This window comes from Canis lupus, chromosome 12 (assembly GCF_003254725.2).
Source record: "Canis lupus dingo isolate Sandy chromosome 12, ASM325472v2, whole genome shotgun sequence".
Classification (NCBI taxonomy): Eukaryota; Metazoa; Chordata; class Mammalia; order Carnivora; family Canidae; genus Canis; species Canis lupus.
Window position 1 is genome coordinate 2,161,203 of NC_064254.1, and position 16,209 is coordinate 2,177,411.

General features: G+C 36.4%; 1 protein-coding gene across 1 annotated transcript; it reads left to right on the forward strand.

Moving 5' to 3' along the window:
* The first annotated feature begins 986 nt into the window (after positions 1–986).
* Positions 987–15,297, forward strand: LOC112641368 (butyrophilin subfamily 1 member A1-like). Its single transcript, XM_025418352.3, is given in 11 exon segments — positions 987–1,178; positions 1,778–1,910; positions 2,500–2,847; positions 10,893–11,174; positions 11,293–11,355; positions 11,358–11,459; positions 11,823–11,843; positions 11,939–11,965; positions 12,785–12,811; positions 13,028–13,054; positions 13,760–15,297. Coding segments are annotated over 10 exon segments (1,632 nt in total). The 5' UTR covers positions 987–1,178; positions 1,778–1,831; the 3' UTR covers positions 14,416–15,297.
* The last annotated feature ends 912 nt before the right edge of the window (positions 15,298–16,209 follow it).

Below are 16,209 nucleotides of genomic sequence, written 5' to 3' on the forward strand. Positions count from 1 at the left end.
ACGGCAATTCTGTTTCTTTGAATTATTTCTCTCTGAATGTTACTTTTATTTTAAAATTAATAGTACCATATCTACAATTGTATAGAATATGTCTGGTTTGTATTTGTTTACTTCTTGTTTTGCTATGTCTCTTATAAACCATATATAGATATTCAATCTTAGATTCAGAATTTCAAAGATGTAGATTAGAATTTTTAAAATTTTTTCAGTCTCTAACTCAGAATTTCTTTCGGTCATTCTAAGCAAGAAACAATTATTCTAGAATTCATAGAACTTGAAGGCTCTTTGAAACAAAAATAATTTACGTAGATAAGGGACAGTAATCTCATCCTTACTCCTTCCATTATTTGCAGCACCGAAGGAAGATGAGAGTCTCAGAGAATCATTTGGGGAATTTTATACTGTTTTTCTTTTATCCTGGTTGAGATGGATAAAAGCCAGATGTCAGTGGAGAAAATTTCTGTCTGGGAGAAGAGTCAGAGAGTGTGAATGTGCCCATGTCTTCTCAGTTCATTGCCTAATGGAATAAGGGGTCCAACTGGGAGATGAAAACTCATCATCAGAATGGCAGATATATTGTGGTAAGGAAGACATTAAAATAAAAATTGCTAATGACCTACACATAATTTATAAGTTATTGATACTCTTCTAAGTGCTTTAAATACATTCATATGCTCTTCACCCAAAACTTAGGGTAGATACTATTATTCAACCCATTCTCACATGAGGAAACTGAGGCACAGAGAGGTTGTATAACTCACTCAAAATCTTAAGTTGTAAATAGCCTTACCAGCATTTTAACTCTGGTAGTCAAGTTCTATATCTATGCTATTAATCTAGACAATATACTTCTCAGAAAGAAAGAAATCACTTGCTTTTGATCCTCTCTATACTTTGTTAAGTATGTAATCATTAAATAGACTTATTATACGTGACAGGTCAAAGTTTGCTTTCTTTAACTTCTTTTACTTTCAGTTTTGAGTGTGTCAGGGTGGCCAAAGAGAAGTGTACTGCTGGGAGATTCCCATGCCGGGGGGTGTCTTTCTCTCAGTTGTTTGAACTACCTTAAAAAAACTATCCCAGGCTTCCTCCTGGGCTCCATGTTTTGTAAAGTCTGATATCCTGTGGGCATTTTGGAGAAAGTCTCACGGGAGACACCTGTGGGCAGCCAAGAACAGGTAAGTGGGAGGAATGGCAGAGAGTATTTATCCCTGGTGCCTGTGGCCATGAGTCTAGGAAGTTTCAGGATGCCTTCATCTCTGTAAGAAGAATTTAAAAGATGTGAGTGTTGCATTTTATGGGTGATGGGCAAGAGAGAGAGAAGTGAGAGCATTTGGGCAAGGATCCTAGAGGTTGGCAGAGAACAGGCCACGTTATATATGCTCACATTCTATCAAATAGGAATGTGGGAAGAGTAGAATTCATTGAGGCCAAATTAATGTTTGTGCTAAAGTCAGCTCTTTCTGTGATTGTTCACTGCCTCTTCACTGTCTCTTTGTCTCTTTATCCCCTGGACAAAGTGTTCTTGAGTTGGAAAAAGAGTTCAGAGAAATTGTGGACAGATTTATCACTGTAGAACATGGCTGTTGAGATGAAGACTGTTTCCTTGAAAAAGGGAAACAAAAGGTATTTTTTTGTGACTGTTAAAACTTCTGTAATATTCCCTGGGAGAGACACACAACAGATGTTTGAGAGCTTCTGGAAGCCATTTCCTAGAATCACTGAACTGCCTTAACTGTGATTGTTTTTACTTTATGAATCCCATTTTTGTCTTCAGTCCAGCTATTTTCAGACCTTACTCTGTGTCATACTGTTGTCTACTCTGGGAAAGATGGTGAATTCCCTGGACTCCTCTCTGCTAAGAGATTTCTTCTCTATCCTACTTCTCCAGGTATCCATGTGGGGCTCCGGTAAGAATATTTAGTATTTTATATTATTATATTCTCTTATTCTTAAACCGAATGATTAAATTACTCCAGCACTCATATATGCCTAGGTTAATTCTAAATCCTTTATTTTGGTATAATGATTTATCTGCCCACACACGAGGGCAAATAAGTCATTATATGGTTACTTTAGAGAGAAGGAGCAGGTGGAATTATTTCACTAATTTCTTCTAATTCACTCAGGTCTCTGCTTCATGGAGAATGCATTTTCTGATGCCCAAGACCTAATTAAAAACTCAGGTTTCATGATTTCCCAGCATTATTCCCTCCTCCTTCATAGAATTTATCACCATTGCAATTTTAAAAATCATTTGTCTACCAAGAGGCTACCCTATTGACTGGGTGGAGATCCTTTTTGTCTTGTTCACTGCCATCTTCAGCCTGAATGTGCGCTGCAGAGAAGTGGTGAATGAATGGCAGACTGTCTACGGGGTTCTACTGGGCCAGTAATGCTGCTGTGTTCCAAAATGCCTGGGCAGTTCATTGATATTCTTTTCACTGTGGCTACAGATTCATTCTTGGTTATTCATTCATTCATTCATTCATTCTACAGATTCATTCTTGGTTATCGGCCCCTCCAAGCCAATTGTGGCCATGCTGGGCACTGACACGGTGCTGCCCTGTCGTGTGTCCCCACCCCTGAATTTGGAGAGCATGGAGCTGAGGTGGTTCCGCTCCCAGTTCTCCGAGGCTGTGTATGTGTATAGGAATGGAATGGAGCAGGCTGGAGAACAGCTGGTAGATTTCAAGGGGAGAGCGGAGCTGGTGAAAGATTACATCACTGAAGGAAGAGTAGCTGTGAGAATCTACAGTCTCCGGATCTCAGACAATGGAATGTACAAGTGTTTTTTTAAAAAAGACAGTGACTTTGAAGTAGCCACTTTGGAGCTGAAGGTGATTGGTGAGTAATTACCAGAGAATACTGATCACTCTACAGGAATGTAAGTGTTCTGCATTTGATTTCAGGGGAGGATGATGAATAGGACAGAGACGAAAAGGCAGATATTCTTGGAGCTGGTCAACATCCTTGACATTGGATTTAACCTGAAATTCTCCTAATCTATTTATACATTTATTGTACTGTAGTTTAAAATTCAATGACTTCCATAAATATCTACCATAAAAATAGATCATTTATTTCCCGGGTATGTCTCTCCCCGCACATTTTGAAGGAAGCCATCATGATTACCAAAATGTACCATTACTCTCAGAGACCGGAATCCCAGTTGGCTGCTGTGATGGACAGAGGTTCAGCTGGGAATGTCAATGGTAGAGTCTTGAATGCACTGTTTGAAGGAGGTGACTGTGGTGGTCGTGACAGAGTGGACTGGGATTGCAGAGAACAAAATTTGTCATCAGAGGATTGAGGCCAGAAAATAACCAATGCACAGTGGCTAAGTGAAGCAGGAGTAGCTTTTGGGGAATAGAAAGATTCTTGAAGAGAATGGCCAGTGTGAAAAGCTGGAATGGACTGAGATTGGTCCACAGGACATTGACTTGGCCACTCTAAGGTTTATCATCATTGGTATTGTTTCATTTTTAATTATAATAAAATTATAACTCATTGGCTTGAACTCAAACAATTCAGAAACATGAAATATAAATTGATAATCCTTCATTTCCCTTCAGTATTCCTTTTTCTACTCCAAAGTAACTATTAATACCAAATTGTTCTATGTCCTTTCAATTATCTCTCTTTTTAATATATTTATATAAAGATATCAATAATCATGTATTATAATATAATAAACATATTATATAATATTATGATATATAATTGTATAATATCTTGATATATAATATATATCAATATCATAATATTATATATTTATGTAGCAGACCTTAATCATTATCCTAAACCCATGTTTAAAATGTTTGTATTAACTTGTTTAAAGACAAAATTGAATCTTTGAGCCCTCAGCCAATCAGACTAGTGTGAAATTTTGTCTTAGTTCTTACTGGAGCTTCCAGATCCTCTCCCCATGAGTAATAACTGTGCAAAGGTCCTATGTGGCCCAAAGCATTCAGGAGTTAGCTCCAGTCTTCTGCCCTCTCTGGTTGGTCCTAGGAGGCTCATCGTCCAAGGTTTTGTTACATCTCTCCCGTTGACTCCAAAGATTAAGTCACAGATATTATTAGACTTAGAAAAAAAAAAAAAGATTTTATTTGTTTATTCAGAGAGAAGAGCCCAATGCAGGGTGCCATCTCAGATCATGACCTGAACTGAAATCAAGAGTCAGATGCTTAACTGACTGAGCCACCAAGACACCCCTATTAAAGACTTAGATGCAGCACTTCAAGAAGCACCTGAGGATCTCTATCTCTTTATTAGGTTTTGAGAAATGTCTCATTATTATCAAAGCTTCCTTCATTGACATTCTTTTCCCCACCTATATTACACAATTGCTTTCACTAATTTGTGCCAAAAAAAACCCATAAAAGACACTAGAGAATCCCTTATTACAGAGATAAAAGAACTAAAATCATGCCAAGCTGAAATTAAAAATATAACCAAGATGCAAACAAAAATGGAGGCCATAAAAACAAGGGTGGAGCAGAGGTTCGAATAGGTGATATAGAAGATGAAATTAAGGAAAATAATGAAGCGAAAAAGAAGAAGGAAAGAAAGGTAATGGATTATGAAGGTAGACATAGGGAATACAATGACTTAGTAAAAGATAATAATATTTGTAGATAGATCAATGGAACAGAAAAGAAAACCCAGAAATGGTCAACTAATCTTCAACAGAGCAGAAGAGAATTTCCAATGGAGAAAAGATAGTCTCTCCAACAAACGGTGTTGGGAAAATTGAACAGCAACATGCAGAAGAATGAAACTGGACCACATTCTCACATCATACACAAAACTAAATTAAAAATGGATTAAAGTCCTAAATGTGAGACAAGAAACCATCAAAATTCTAGAGAACACAGGCAGAAACTCTTTGACCTTGGCCTGAACAACTTATTAGACATATTACCACAGGCAAGAGGAACAAAGGAAAATGAACTAATTGGGACCTCATCAAGATAAAAAGCTTCCTCGTAGCAAAGGTAGCAATCAATGAAACTAAAAGGCAGTCTATGGAATGGGAGAAGATATTTGCAAATGACATATCTGATAAAAGATTAGCATCCAAAATCTACGAAGAACTTTTCAAACTCAACCCCCCAAAAACAAACAACCCAAATTTTAAAAAATGGGCAGAAGAAATAAGGACATGCCTTTTCAAAGAAAGCATCCAGATAGCAACAGACACATAAAAAGATGCTCAGCATGACTCATCATCAGGGAAATACAAATCAAAACCACAATGAAATTCCAACTCACACCTCTCAGAATGGCTAAAATTAACAACACAAGGAACAATAGGTTTTGGTGAGGGTATGGAGAAAGGGGAATTCTCTTACACTGTTGGTGGGAATGCAAACTGGTGCAGCTACTAGGGAGAACAATGCTGAGATTCTTTAAAAAGTTAAAAATAGAACTACCCTACAATCCAGCAATTGTACTACTAGGTATTTACCCAAAGGATACAAAAATATAGATTCAAAGGAATACATGCACCCCAATATTTATAGCATCATCATCAACAATAACCAAACTATGGAGAGAGACAAATGTCCATTGACTGATGAATAGATAAAGAAGATGTGGTATATACATACAATGGAATATTACTTAGCTATCAAAAATGATGAGATCTTGCCATTTGCAGCAATGTGGATGAAGCTAGAGTGTATTATACTAAGTGAAATAAGTCAGAGAAAGATAAATACCATATGATCTTATTTATATGTGGAATTTAAGAAACAAAATAGATGAGCAGGCAGGAGAAGGAAATGTAGAGTGAGAGAAAGGGAATCAAATCATGAGAGACTCTTAACCATACAGAATAAACTGGTGGTTGATGGAAGAATGTGGGTGGGGGGGTAGATTAGATGGGTGATGAAAATTAAGGAGGGCACTTACTTGTGATGAGCACTGGGTGTTGTATTTAAGTAATGAATAACTGAATTTTACTCCAGAAACCATTACTGCACTCTAAATTAACTACTTAAAATTTAAGTTTAAAAAATTAAAAACAATTTTAAAAATGGAAAAAAATAAACTGACTTTGTTGAGGGTATTGATCATGAATGGATGTTGTACTTTGTCAAATGCTTTTCTGTATCTATTGAAATGATCATATGGTTCTTTATCTTTCTTTTATTAATGTGGCATAACATGTTGATTGATTTTCAAATATTGAACCACCCTTGCAACTCAGGAATAAATAGCACCTGATCGTGGTGAACAATTTTCTTTAATGTATTGTTGGATATGGTTTGCTAGTATTTTACTGAGAATTTTCCCATCCATGTTTATCAGGGATATTGACCTGTAGTTCTCTTTTCCAGTTGAGTCTTTATCTGGTTTTGGTGTCAGGGAAATGCTAGCCTCATTGAATGAATTTGGAAGTTTTCCTTACTATTCTATTTTTGGAATATTTTGAGAAGAATAGATATTAACATTTCTTGAAATGTTTGGTAGATTTCACACATGAAACCATCTGGACCTGGACTTTTGTTTTTTGGGACTTTCTTGATTACTGATTCAATTTCTTCGCTGGTTATCGGTCTGTTCACGTTCTGTTCTATTTCTTCCTGTTTCGGTTTTGGTAGTTTATATGTTTCTAGGAATTTATTGGCAAATCGTTTTTCATAATGTTATTTTATAATCTTTTGTATTTCTGTGATGTTGGTTATTATTTCTCCTCTCTCATTTATGATTTTATTTACTTGAGTCCTTTCTCTTCTTTTTGATAAGTCTGGCTACAGGTTCACTGATTTTAATTTCTTAAAGGAATCAGAACCTGATTTCATTGATACATTCTATTGTTTTTTTAGCTTCCATATCTTTTATTTCTTCTCCATTCTTTTTTTTTTTTTTTTTTTGAGAGTGAGAGAGAGAGCATGTGAGGGAGGAACAGAGAGAGAGAGAGAGGATCTAAAGGAGACTCCATGCCAAGTGCAGAGCCCAATGAGGGGCTTGATCTTGACCCTGAGATCATGACCTGAGCTGAAATCAAGAGTCAGATGCTTACACCACTGAGCCAACCAGGTGCCCCTGCTGTATTCTTTATTATTGCCTTCCCTTTACTATCTTTGGGCTCCATTTTTTTTCCTTAGCTCCTTATCATATATGGTTAGGTTGGTTATTTGAGATTTGTCTTGCTTGTTAGGGTAGGTTTGTATTGCTATATACTTCCATGTTAGGACTGCTTTTGCTGCATTCCAAAGGTTTTGAACCATTGTGTTTTCATTTTCATTTGTTTCCATGTATTTTTAATTTATTCTTTGATTTCCTGGTTGACCCATCCATTGTTTATTAGCATGTTGTTTAAGCTTTGCTGCATTTTGCTCGTGACCATTTTGCTTTTTTTTCCTTTGATTTGTGGTCTTTCCGGATTTTTTTCTTGTGGTTGACTTCATTTCATAGCATTGTGCTCAGAGAAGTTGCACGGCGTGACTTCAATCTTTTTGTATGTGTTGAAGCCTGATTTGTGACCTAATATGTGATCTATTCTGGAAAATATTCCATGTGCAATTGATAAGAACATGTATTTTGCTATTTTAGAATGAAATGTTCTGATTATATCTATTAAGTCCATCTGGTCCAGTGTGTCAATCAAAGCCATTGTTTCCTTGTTAATGTTTTGTTAAGATAATCTGTCCCCTCCTATTATTGTATTATAATCAATTAGTTCCTTTGTTCTTATTTTATATATTTAGTAGCTCCCATGTTGGGTGCATAAATATTTACAATTATTAGATCTTCTGTTTGGATTGTCCAATTTATTATGATATAATACCCTTCTTTATCTCTTATTACAGTCTTGGTTTTAAAGTCTAGTTTGTCCCATATAAGTATTGCTACTCTAGACTTCATTTGACATCCAAATGCATGGTAAATGTTTCTCCATTATGTCACTTTCAATCTACAGGATTGAAAGAACTAATGAAATTCACCCATTCTGTTTTCTAAGCCAATGGCTTTGGGAAAATGTCTCTCTCTCCCATGCTTCTCCATGACTATAGCCCCCTCCTCTTCATAGCATCATGATCCCTTTCTCCTTGAAGTCACATGTCCCAAACCCTTACGTAGTTCAATGTGGCTCTTATCTCCCTTCAGTGGTGGAGTTTGTTCTGTCATCCTTCAGGTCAATTTCTGGGGTATTTAGGATGATTTAATAGTTATCTAGTTGTGTTCATGGGACAAGGTGAGCCTAGGGTCCTCCTACTCATCTGCCATCTTCTTCTTTCCAATGGAAGTTTGTTCCTCTTAATCTTTTTTACCAATTTCTCCCATCCCTACTCCCTTCCCTTCTGGCAACTGCCAGTTTGTTCTCTGTATTTATGAATTCATTTTTTGTGTGTTTTGTTTATTTCTTCACTTGTTTTTAGATCATACATATAAGTGAAGTCATGTAATATCTTTCAATTGTAGAAGTTTAGAAGTATTACACAGTCTTAACTATCAACATTACCATTTATGTCTTTTTAGTTTTTTAGTGCTCTTAGATGTACAATTGTATACCAACATCACAAAAAATATCTCAACCTTCCTTTCTTCTAATATCTTTTCAGGAAATATACTGAAATGTAACATATGCAGAGAATTTACTACTGATTTTAAATGTAACACATAATGAATATTCACAAAGTGAACACACCTGAGAAACCAGCACCCAAATCAAGAAAGAGAGTTTAGTTAGAATCTAGGAAAATCCATTTTTTTTCCTTTTCAATATGATTTCCTCAAGGGTAATCAGTATTTTGATTTCTAATTTCATAGATTAGTTTTTGTCTGTTTTTGAATTCACATATGTGGGCTCTTTTATGTCTGGCATTTTTTGCTCACCATTATGTTTGTGAGATTTTTCTATGTGGTTAAGTGTATGTAGTTTTAGTTAATTTCTATCTCACTTTTATTGCATTGATTTTTACATTTAGATCTTTAATATATGTAAGTATTATTTTGGTATTAAACTTTATAGAATGCTCAAAATATTTGTTCCTAATTATTTTCACTCACTTCTATGCTATTAGCAAATGATATAGAAAATCTGTACTGATTTACAAATGCATATTTTCCATATACTCATAGATATCAGGGAAAATTATAAATTATCTATGTGTTCATAATTTATCTGTTTATTTCTTTGACAATATAATAATGTTTCCATTTTTAAAACTTATTCTCTGCCCAAACTTCTTATTTGCAATGTTTTTCTTCATTTTTGCATGTGTTAGGCCTATCTTAAATTAATACCTCTGATTTGATTTTATCTGACAAGATATCTATAGGCTTATTTTATCCATCTTCATTATGATAAGAAGAATCTAAATCTAGTAGGTCTTGAAGGAAAGAGGTAACAAACTCTCCTGAGCAGTTACTGTGATCTCACTCTAGTATCTTCTAAGTAGGAAGTCAAAGCTTTCACCGTTCCAAACATAGCTCCATAGAAGTCATGCTATTTTTTCAGTACCTTTCCCATAACTGTTCATTGACCAATGGATATAAAGTCCAAAGTTTAGAAACGGTTGATTGTATATCTAGACTTACCTTCTGTTCAGTTAAACTTTGCCTAGTACAGCTGCTTCTATGCTCAGGAATGAGCATGCTTTTCTGTTCCTCTTTTTCAACATAGGTATAGTTTTTGCTTGTTTCAACTTGGAGATTCAATGGTTATATTCTTCCACGAGACACAAGGTCTATTTTGTCTAATAATATTTGCTTCCTAAGCTTTGACTGCTGCATTTTGCTCATGACCAGTTTCTTTTTTTCCCCTTTGATGTCTTTCTTCCTATTTTCTCTTCCAATTTCATCCATCCCCCCACTCCTCCCTTCTGGTAACCATTAATATGTTCTGTATAGTTAAGAGTCTGTTTTTCTCATGACAAGTTTCACTCACTTCTATTAATTTTCTTTGTTCAAGAGATTTGGCAACTCCCTTAAGCAATTCTGAAGACTGTCTTTTAGATTGCTTTCTGTTTTTTAGAAGTGTATCCCTCCCAGGCAGATTGGGATCTGATAGTTTAAATTATTAATTTCATTATAATTTTTAGCCAAAAAAAATCTCTGAGGGTTCTAAGATATTTTCTACATCTGAGTGATCAGAGTAGGACTGAGCCAGATCTAATAAGATCCATGTCATGAGATATTAAGTTTAAAAAAGACAAAATAATATATAGCCTTAAATGCCAGGATAGTCATTATTCTCAAGGAGATATTGGAGTCTTCTAGCATTCTAGTAATATAATGTTTTAATATAGGTGCTGGTGACATGGATCCACTAGTATACCCACTAGTAGACTGTGCAAAGTTGAGAAGAAATATGAAAAGAAATAAATGAGAGTGGAAAAGTTAAAATATATATATATATCCCTCCATGGAATAACTGCACTTGGCTACCTTCATCTTTTAGATGTTCTCTACTCAGAGGAACAAAGAAAACTTGGAAAACATTACAAAATGAGATGTTTAAGGTAGTGATTACAAGACTCCATTGAATCACAGAAAAGTAGTCTTCCTTAAGGCTTCAATAAGTGGAATAGATAGATAGATAGATATAGGATAGATATAGGTATATTGGTGTTTTCCTAAAAGAACATAACATTGGTAAAATTTACTCCACTCTTTTCCTTTTATGACCAATTGCAAGTGTGTGTGGGTAGAGCAGGTGTGATAAGCATCACTATGGAATCCTAGTATCAGCTTCAAATTTCTTGATATCCAGCCACAATTACACATTTATCTCATGAGAGAAGAAAGGAAACTCTCTCTTCCCACCAAGAATGATGATGCTTTGTCCATATCCCCACACTGATGTTACTGTGTAAGATTAGGGACTCTGGACCAAAAGTGTCCAGGTTTCAGATGAATGACTTTCTCCTCTCCAGGTCTGGGTTCTGGTCCTCATGTTTTCATGGTGGGTCCAGAAGATAAAGGAATAAGGCTGACATGCAGAGGCAAGGGATGGTTTCCTCAGCCTGAGGTACAATGGACAGATGCAAGGGGAGAGAAGATACCATCTCTCTCTGAGGATGAGACCCAAGATGATGATGGGTTGTTTCAAATAGAGGCATCCCTCATTGTGAGAGACAGTTCAAAGACAGAAGTATCCTGCTCCATGAAGAACCCTTTCTTTGGACAAGGACAGGTGGAAACCATTTCTATTCCAGGTCAGTGTTGTTCATTTGGGGGACAGAATAAGAGTAAGGAGGGAATATTTAGGAGCTGGGATGGGACAGGATTATTTTGTATATGTTTTTAATCAGGTTTTGGGGGCCTCTGTATCAGAATCCTTCTTCCCTAGGACCTCTCCTTGGAAGATAGCATTTGCTGGGACTTTCCTCATACTTGGGGTTTTGTGGTTGCTGTTATGTTTTTGGCCTGGAAACAACAACAGGAGAAGAGAAGAGTATGGGAAGTCCAGAAGGAAAAAAAGGAAGAAAGCAAAGCCAAAGGTAAAACTGTGACTCAGAGTTGGTGGGATCTGTGAATTTATGAGTTTGTTAGCTGTGCATATGGATGGAATCTTTTGGAAAATAGAAACATGATTGTACTTACCTAGAGCCTCAAGACTTCTAGCAAGACATGAAGCCAAGGACCTTTATGAGAAAAATATTATAATAGAGTCCAATGGAAAGAGAAAACTCACTGGTATAAACATGGAGTTAGAAAAAATGGTTATAGTATTCTCAGGGTGAATTTCTTGATCTAGGTATATGGAAGTAGCATTCAGGATCTGGATGTAAGTAACACAGTCTAGAAAATAAACCTTGGACTTGTTATCTATAAAATGTTTTGTTACTTTCTTTCCTTTTTAGAACTGCTTGAAAAAGAGCTTGGTAAGTTTTCCATTTTTCTTTGTTCTAGTAAATGAAATAGAGTCCCTACTGCATGCTGTGTATTTTGCATCTCACAGGTTATTATTCCTTTTCAGTCAAAAGGAAGCAATTGTATCAACAAGGTGAGTTATATCAATGTTATAGTTGGACCAATCATCTCATCTGTCTTTCTGTTCTGATCATCTCCTGTTCACCTTGCTAGTGAGGGAAGAATTCCCTACTCTAAGTAAGATAAGGTGGTTATATACAGGACACTCAAGACTGGACATATGAGCTTGACAGCAGTTTAGTAATCACCTATACTCACACCCTGGGGGAGGAGGACACTACAAGTCATGTGGAACCACATGTTGCACTTGGAAACAGAGTGAAGCAGCAGGGGCTGAGGGAGACAAGCTTTTTAGTAACAACAAGATGAGGTGCTACTGGTTTCTGTGGAAATGTGTGACTGGCTTGTTTGAGTAATTTTGCAGGCTGACAGGGAAGTGAAACTCATTAGTTTGAGGACCGGGTGGGGGGGCGGGGTTCAGCTGGCTTGACTGATAGGAAAATTAGTTGAGTGTGAAGTTTTTCCTGCTGAGTGGAGACATATCTGGTGAGAGCAGGGGAGCTTACAGGCATTTAGAGCCGTTTGAGGCTTAAAGACATCAGCACATGAAATTTTAGGCTTTACAGTACACTCTCACAAAGTTTATCTTCTCCTCTCCCAAATGAATCAGAACCTTATATTTTATCACAAGTATGTTAGTGCAATGTGGAAAATGTGAGAAATAGAACAGGAGATTAAAGAAGACAAATATCCCAGAATTGTCATTGAGGTGATGAACACAAAAATATAGCACTATCATACATCTTCATATTTTAGAGGGTTGCAGCAGTTTAATACCCTAGAGTGAAGGTACTATTAATGGGAGAATCTAATTCCTTTTTTTTTATTTCAGACTGGAGAAAAGCAAAATTATATGCTGGTGAGTAATTGATGTTGTCTTAGGACTTCAGACACCTCAGAATTTCATGAGGCATATCCAGGGCAATTTTCAGAGATGTGCTATATTCTGGAAATTTTATTTTGAAGGCAGGTAGGAGTCCAAAAAAATAAGGGAATAAGAGTAAAGCATCCAACTAGTTGAGAAGACATGTTTTTGATATAGTTTCCCATATGGTTTTTTTTCTTTTCTTTTTAGACTGGAGAAAGGAACAATTCAAAGTAGGTGAGTGACCTTATTATTTTGTCCCACATAATCTCTTCTATACAAATGAGAAAATCTTATATTTATATAAACTCCCAATAAAACCTGGTTGGGTATTCATTTCATGGCTTTCAGTTCAGTCTCAATCTCATGCTGAAATGTGAATAGATTTCTTACTTTTCTGGTATCATTCATTCATTCAGCATTAATCTATAGAACTATTTAATTAAGGCCAAATAAATAAAGCAGATCTGATTTCTCACTTCATGGGAAAGTACATGTACAAATTGTGATGAAGGTTATAAAGGAATAAGAGATTTCCATGAGAAAAAATGGTGGATTGAAGGAATTTCCCTGAGGAACTGACTTTAATCTGAGACTTAAGTTATATATATGGATTTATTCCTGTGAATAACATTGTGAACTGTAAGGGCAGTTCAGTCAGAAGGAAGTCTGTTACACCAACCTGAGACAAAGAAGAGCTTGATGTATCCCAGTGTAAGTGGAAAAATCTTAGAGTCTTTCAATAATTAATTATTAGTTGATTATCAGTTTCTAGTGCATGTTACCATAGGAGATATGTGGATGGACACAAGACAGAACATAAATTGTTTTACCTCCTCCTCTGTGGCTCTCCCTCCTATTTTCTTTCATTCTCCTTTCCCTATATTTGCATCTTTCCTAAGGCCACTGAGATATGACCTGTATTCCCCCCTATACCTGCAGCTGCTATTACTCTGGATCCAGACAGCGCTCATCCCAATCTCATCCTATCTGAGAATAGAAAACAAGTTTCTTTAATGGAAAATGTTCCTCAGAACTGTGATGCCTCAGTATGCCAAGGGCAAGAGGAATGTGAAGCTGTCTTCAGTGTTCTGGGTCGGAATTGCTTTAATACAGGAAGACATTACTGGGAGGTACAAGTCAATATGGGGACAGTAGCTGGACCTGTAAATAAATGGGCTGTGGGTGTTTGCTCAAATACAGTAAGAAGAGAGGGGTTGTTTGTAGAAGGTCCAGAGAAGAATATCTGGGTGGTAGCATATGAGAAAGGAGAAGTCAGGTTTCCTACCTCCCCAGAGTCTCTGTCACTGAAGCAGCATCCTCAAAGGATAGGAGTTTTCTTGGACTGGGAAGATGGAGATGTGTCATTTTACAACATGGCTGATGGGTCCCACATCTGTTCCTTTACTGGACTTACCTTCTATGAGACCCTCTGTCCTTATTTTAGCCTTCGGGGCACTGGCACATCTGTGACCATCTGCTCAGGTTTAGATTACACTGAAAATTGTCCTGATTCTTCTCCAAATACCTCTGTAACTCATTTAAGGAGTTGTGATACAGGTGCCCCTCAAGAAGCTAAGCCTCTATTACTTCCATAAGAAGTGTCAGCACATGTGCTCAGGCTTCTAGTGGTATGTTCTCCAAGAAAGCTGTCCCTGTGTGGAGAGTAGGTCAGCTTCACTAAGTATGATTTCAACCCCTTCCAGAGAGGAAGAGGCAGAAAGAGGAATGGGACAACTGCAAAATGTCTGAAGGAATGTCCTCTCCCGTTATTTTTGGGGAAAGACAGCGTCTTTTTGAGTAGCAACAATTTGTCCCAAGAAAATTCCAAACAAATGCATGATCTCTCTTCTGTTCTAGCACTCAATGTGTATTGAAATAAACATTTTTTGAAATAAATATTTTTAACGGTACATTTTAAGAGAAATATCTCTCTTCTTACTATTTTCATATGAAGGAGGGATGGTGTTTGAAGGGAAGAATCATAGTTGAGAGAATTCTTAATACATGTTACTAATGTTGGAGATACACAAATTTGCTCAAGTCTTGTGAAAATTAATAGTTCAGTTTGCCTTTCTTCAGGTCCATGCCCATCAACCTCTAAACCTAGAGTTTGCCATGGAGTGGGCAGGATGGATGTAGAACTATAAACCATTTGATCAGAATCCCAGGCCTTCTGTGAGGGAAATCACACACACACACACACACAACACATATTTTAAAACAAAATCTCATTGGTTAGTAAGTACTGAATTGTGTTCTATATGAATATATGAATGAAAAATGAATTGATGGAACACCTGGGTGGTTCAGTGGTTGAATGTCTGCTTTTGGCTCAGTGTATGATCCTGAGTCTGGGGATTGAGTCCTGCATTGGGCTCCCTGTGAGGAGCCTGCCTTTCCCTCTGCCTATGTTTGCCTCTCTCCCTGTGTCTCTTATGAATAAATAAATAAATGATCTTTAAAAAAAGAAAAAGTAATTGATGTTGTTTGTGGTTTATATTTTCAGGGAAAAATAGTCAAATATGTATGAAGAAATATTTACAGACTTCATGGAGAAAGTCATTGCTAACACTGGCATATTTTTTTTTCTTTCTGACCATCTTCTTCTCACTATTGAGAGTTTCTTTGCCTTTAATGCAACTAAGGCTTCACTAAGTTTATGTCTTCAAGGATATAAAATATAAGCTTCTTTTGTTAAATGAGCCCCCTCTTCGTGGAGCTAGAAGGACCACTTAGATTTTCTACACTTTTAACAGATCTTCAAACCACAACTCCCATTATCAATCTCTCTGGGAAAATATATCTCCTTCGCAAAATTTCATTGACAAACTTAGAGGTAAAACCAGTATTGGAACCTAGGAAGAATGAAACCAGAGCCCAGAATATTAACCTTACAGACAGTAAAGGGAGGAGTTATATAACAAGTAAGCAAAAATGAAGGCAAGACAGAGGTAAATGAATAGTGGACAAATGTTAATAGCTATAATCAAATGGATTTAGTGAATGAGAAGGGATTTCTGGACATGAGAACCCTTTACATGGAGATAACCACAAAATAGGAACAAATGGGATTGGAATGATATAGAACAGAAAGGATAATGGGTTCCATTTTGGATATTTTACTTTTGTTACATATTCAGAACAATCAGCATGAGGTTTCCAAATGAGCTTTTAAATATCTCACCTGAAGAAACTAAATCCATATTTTGTTCTACAATGAGATTCCTTCACCTGTCATTCCTCCACTTTTTTTTTTTTTAGAAAAGTCAGCATAAACACTTTTATTGTAATTATAAAACTTGAAACACTTATATAGTGTGGGGAGGTGTGAGATAGACAGCAATAATTTCTCTCACCAAATAACTATACAGGACAGCAAAGAGGTGAGA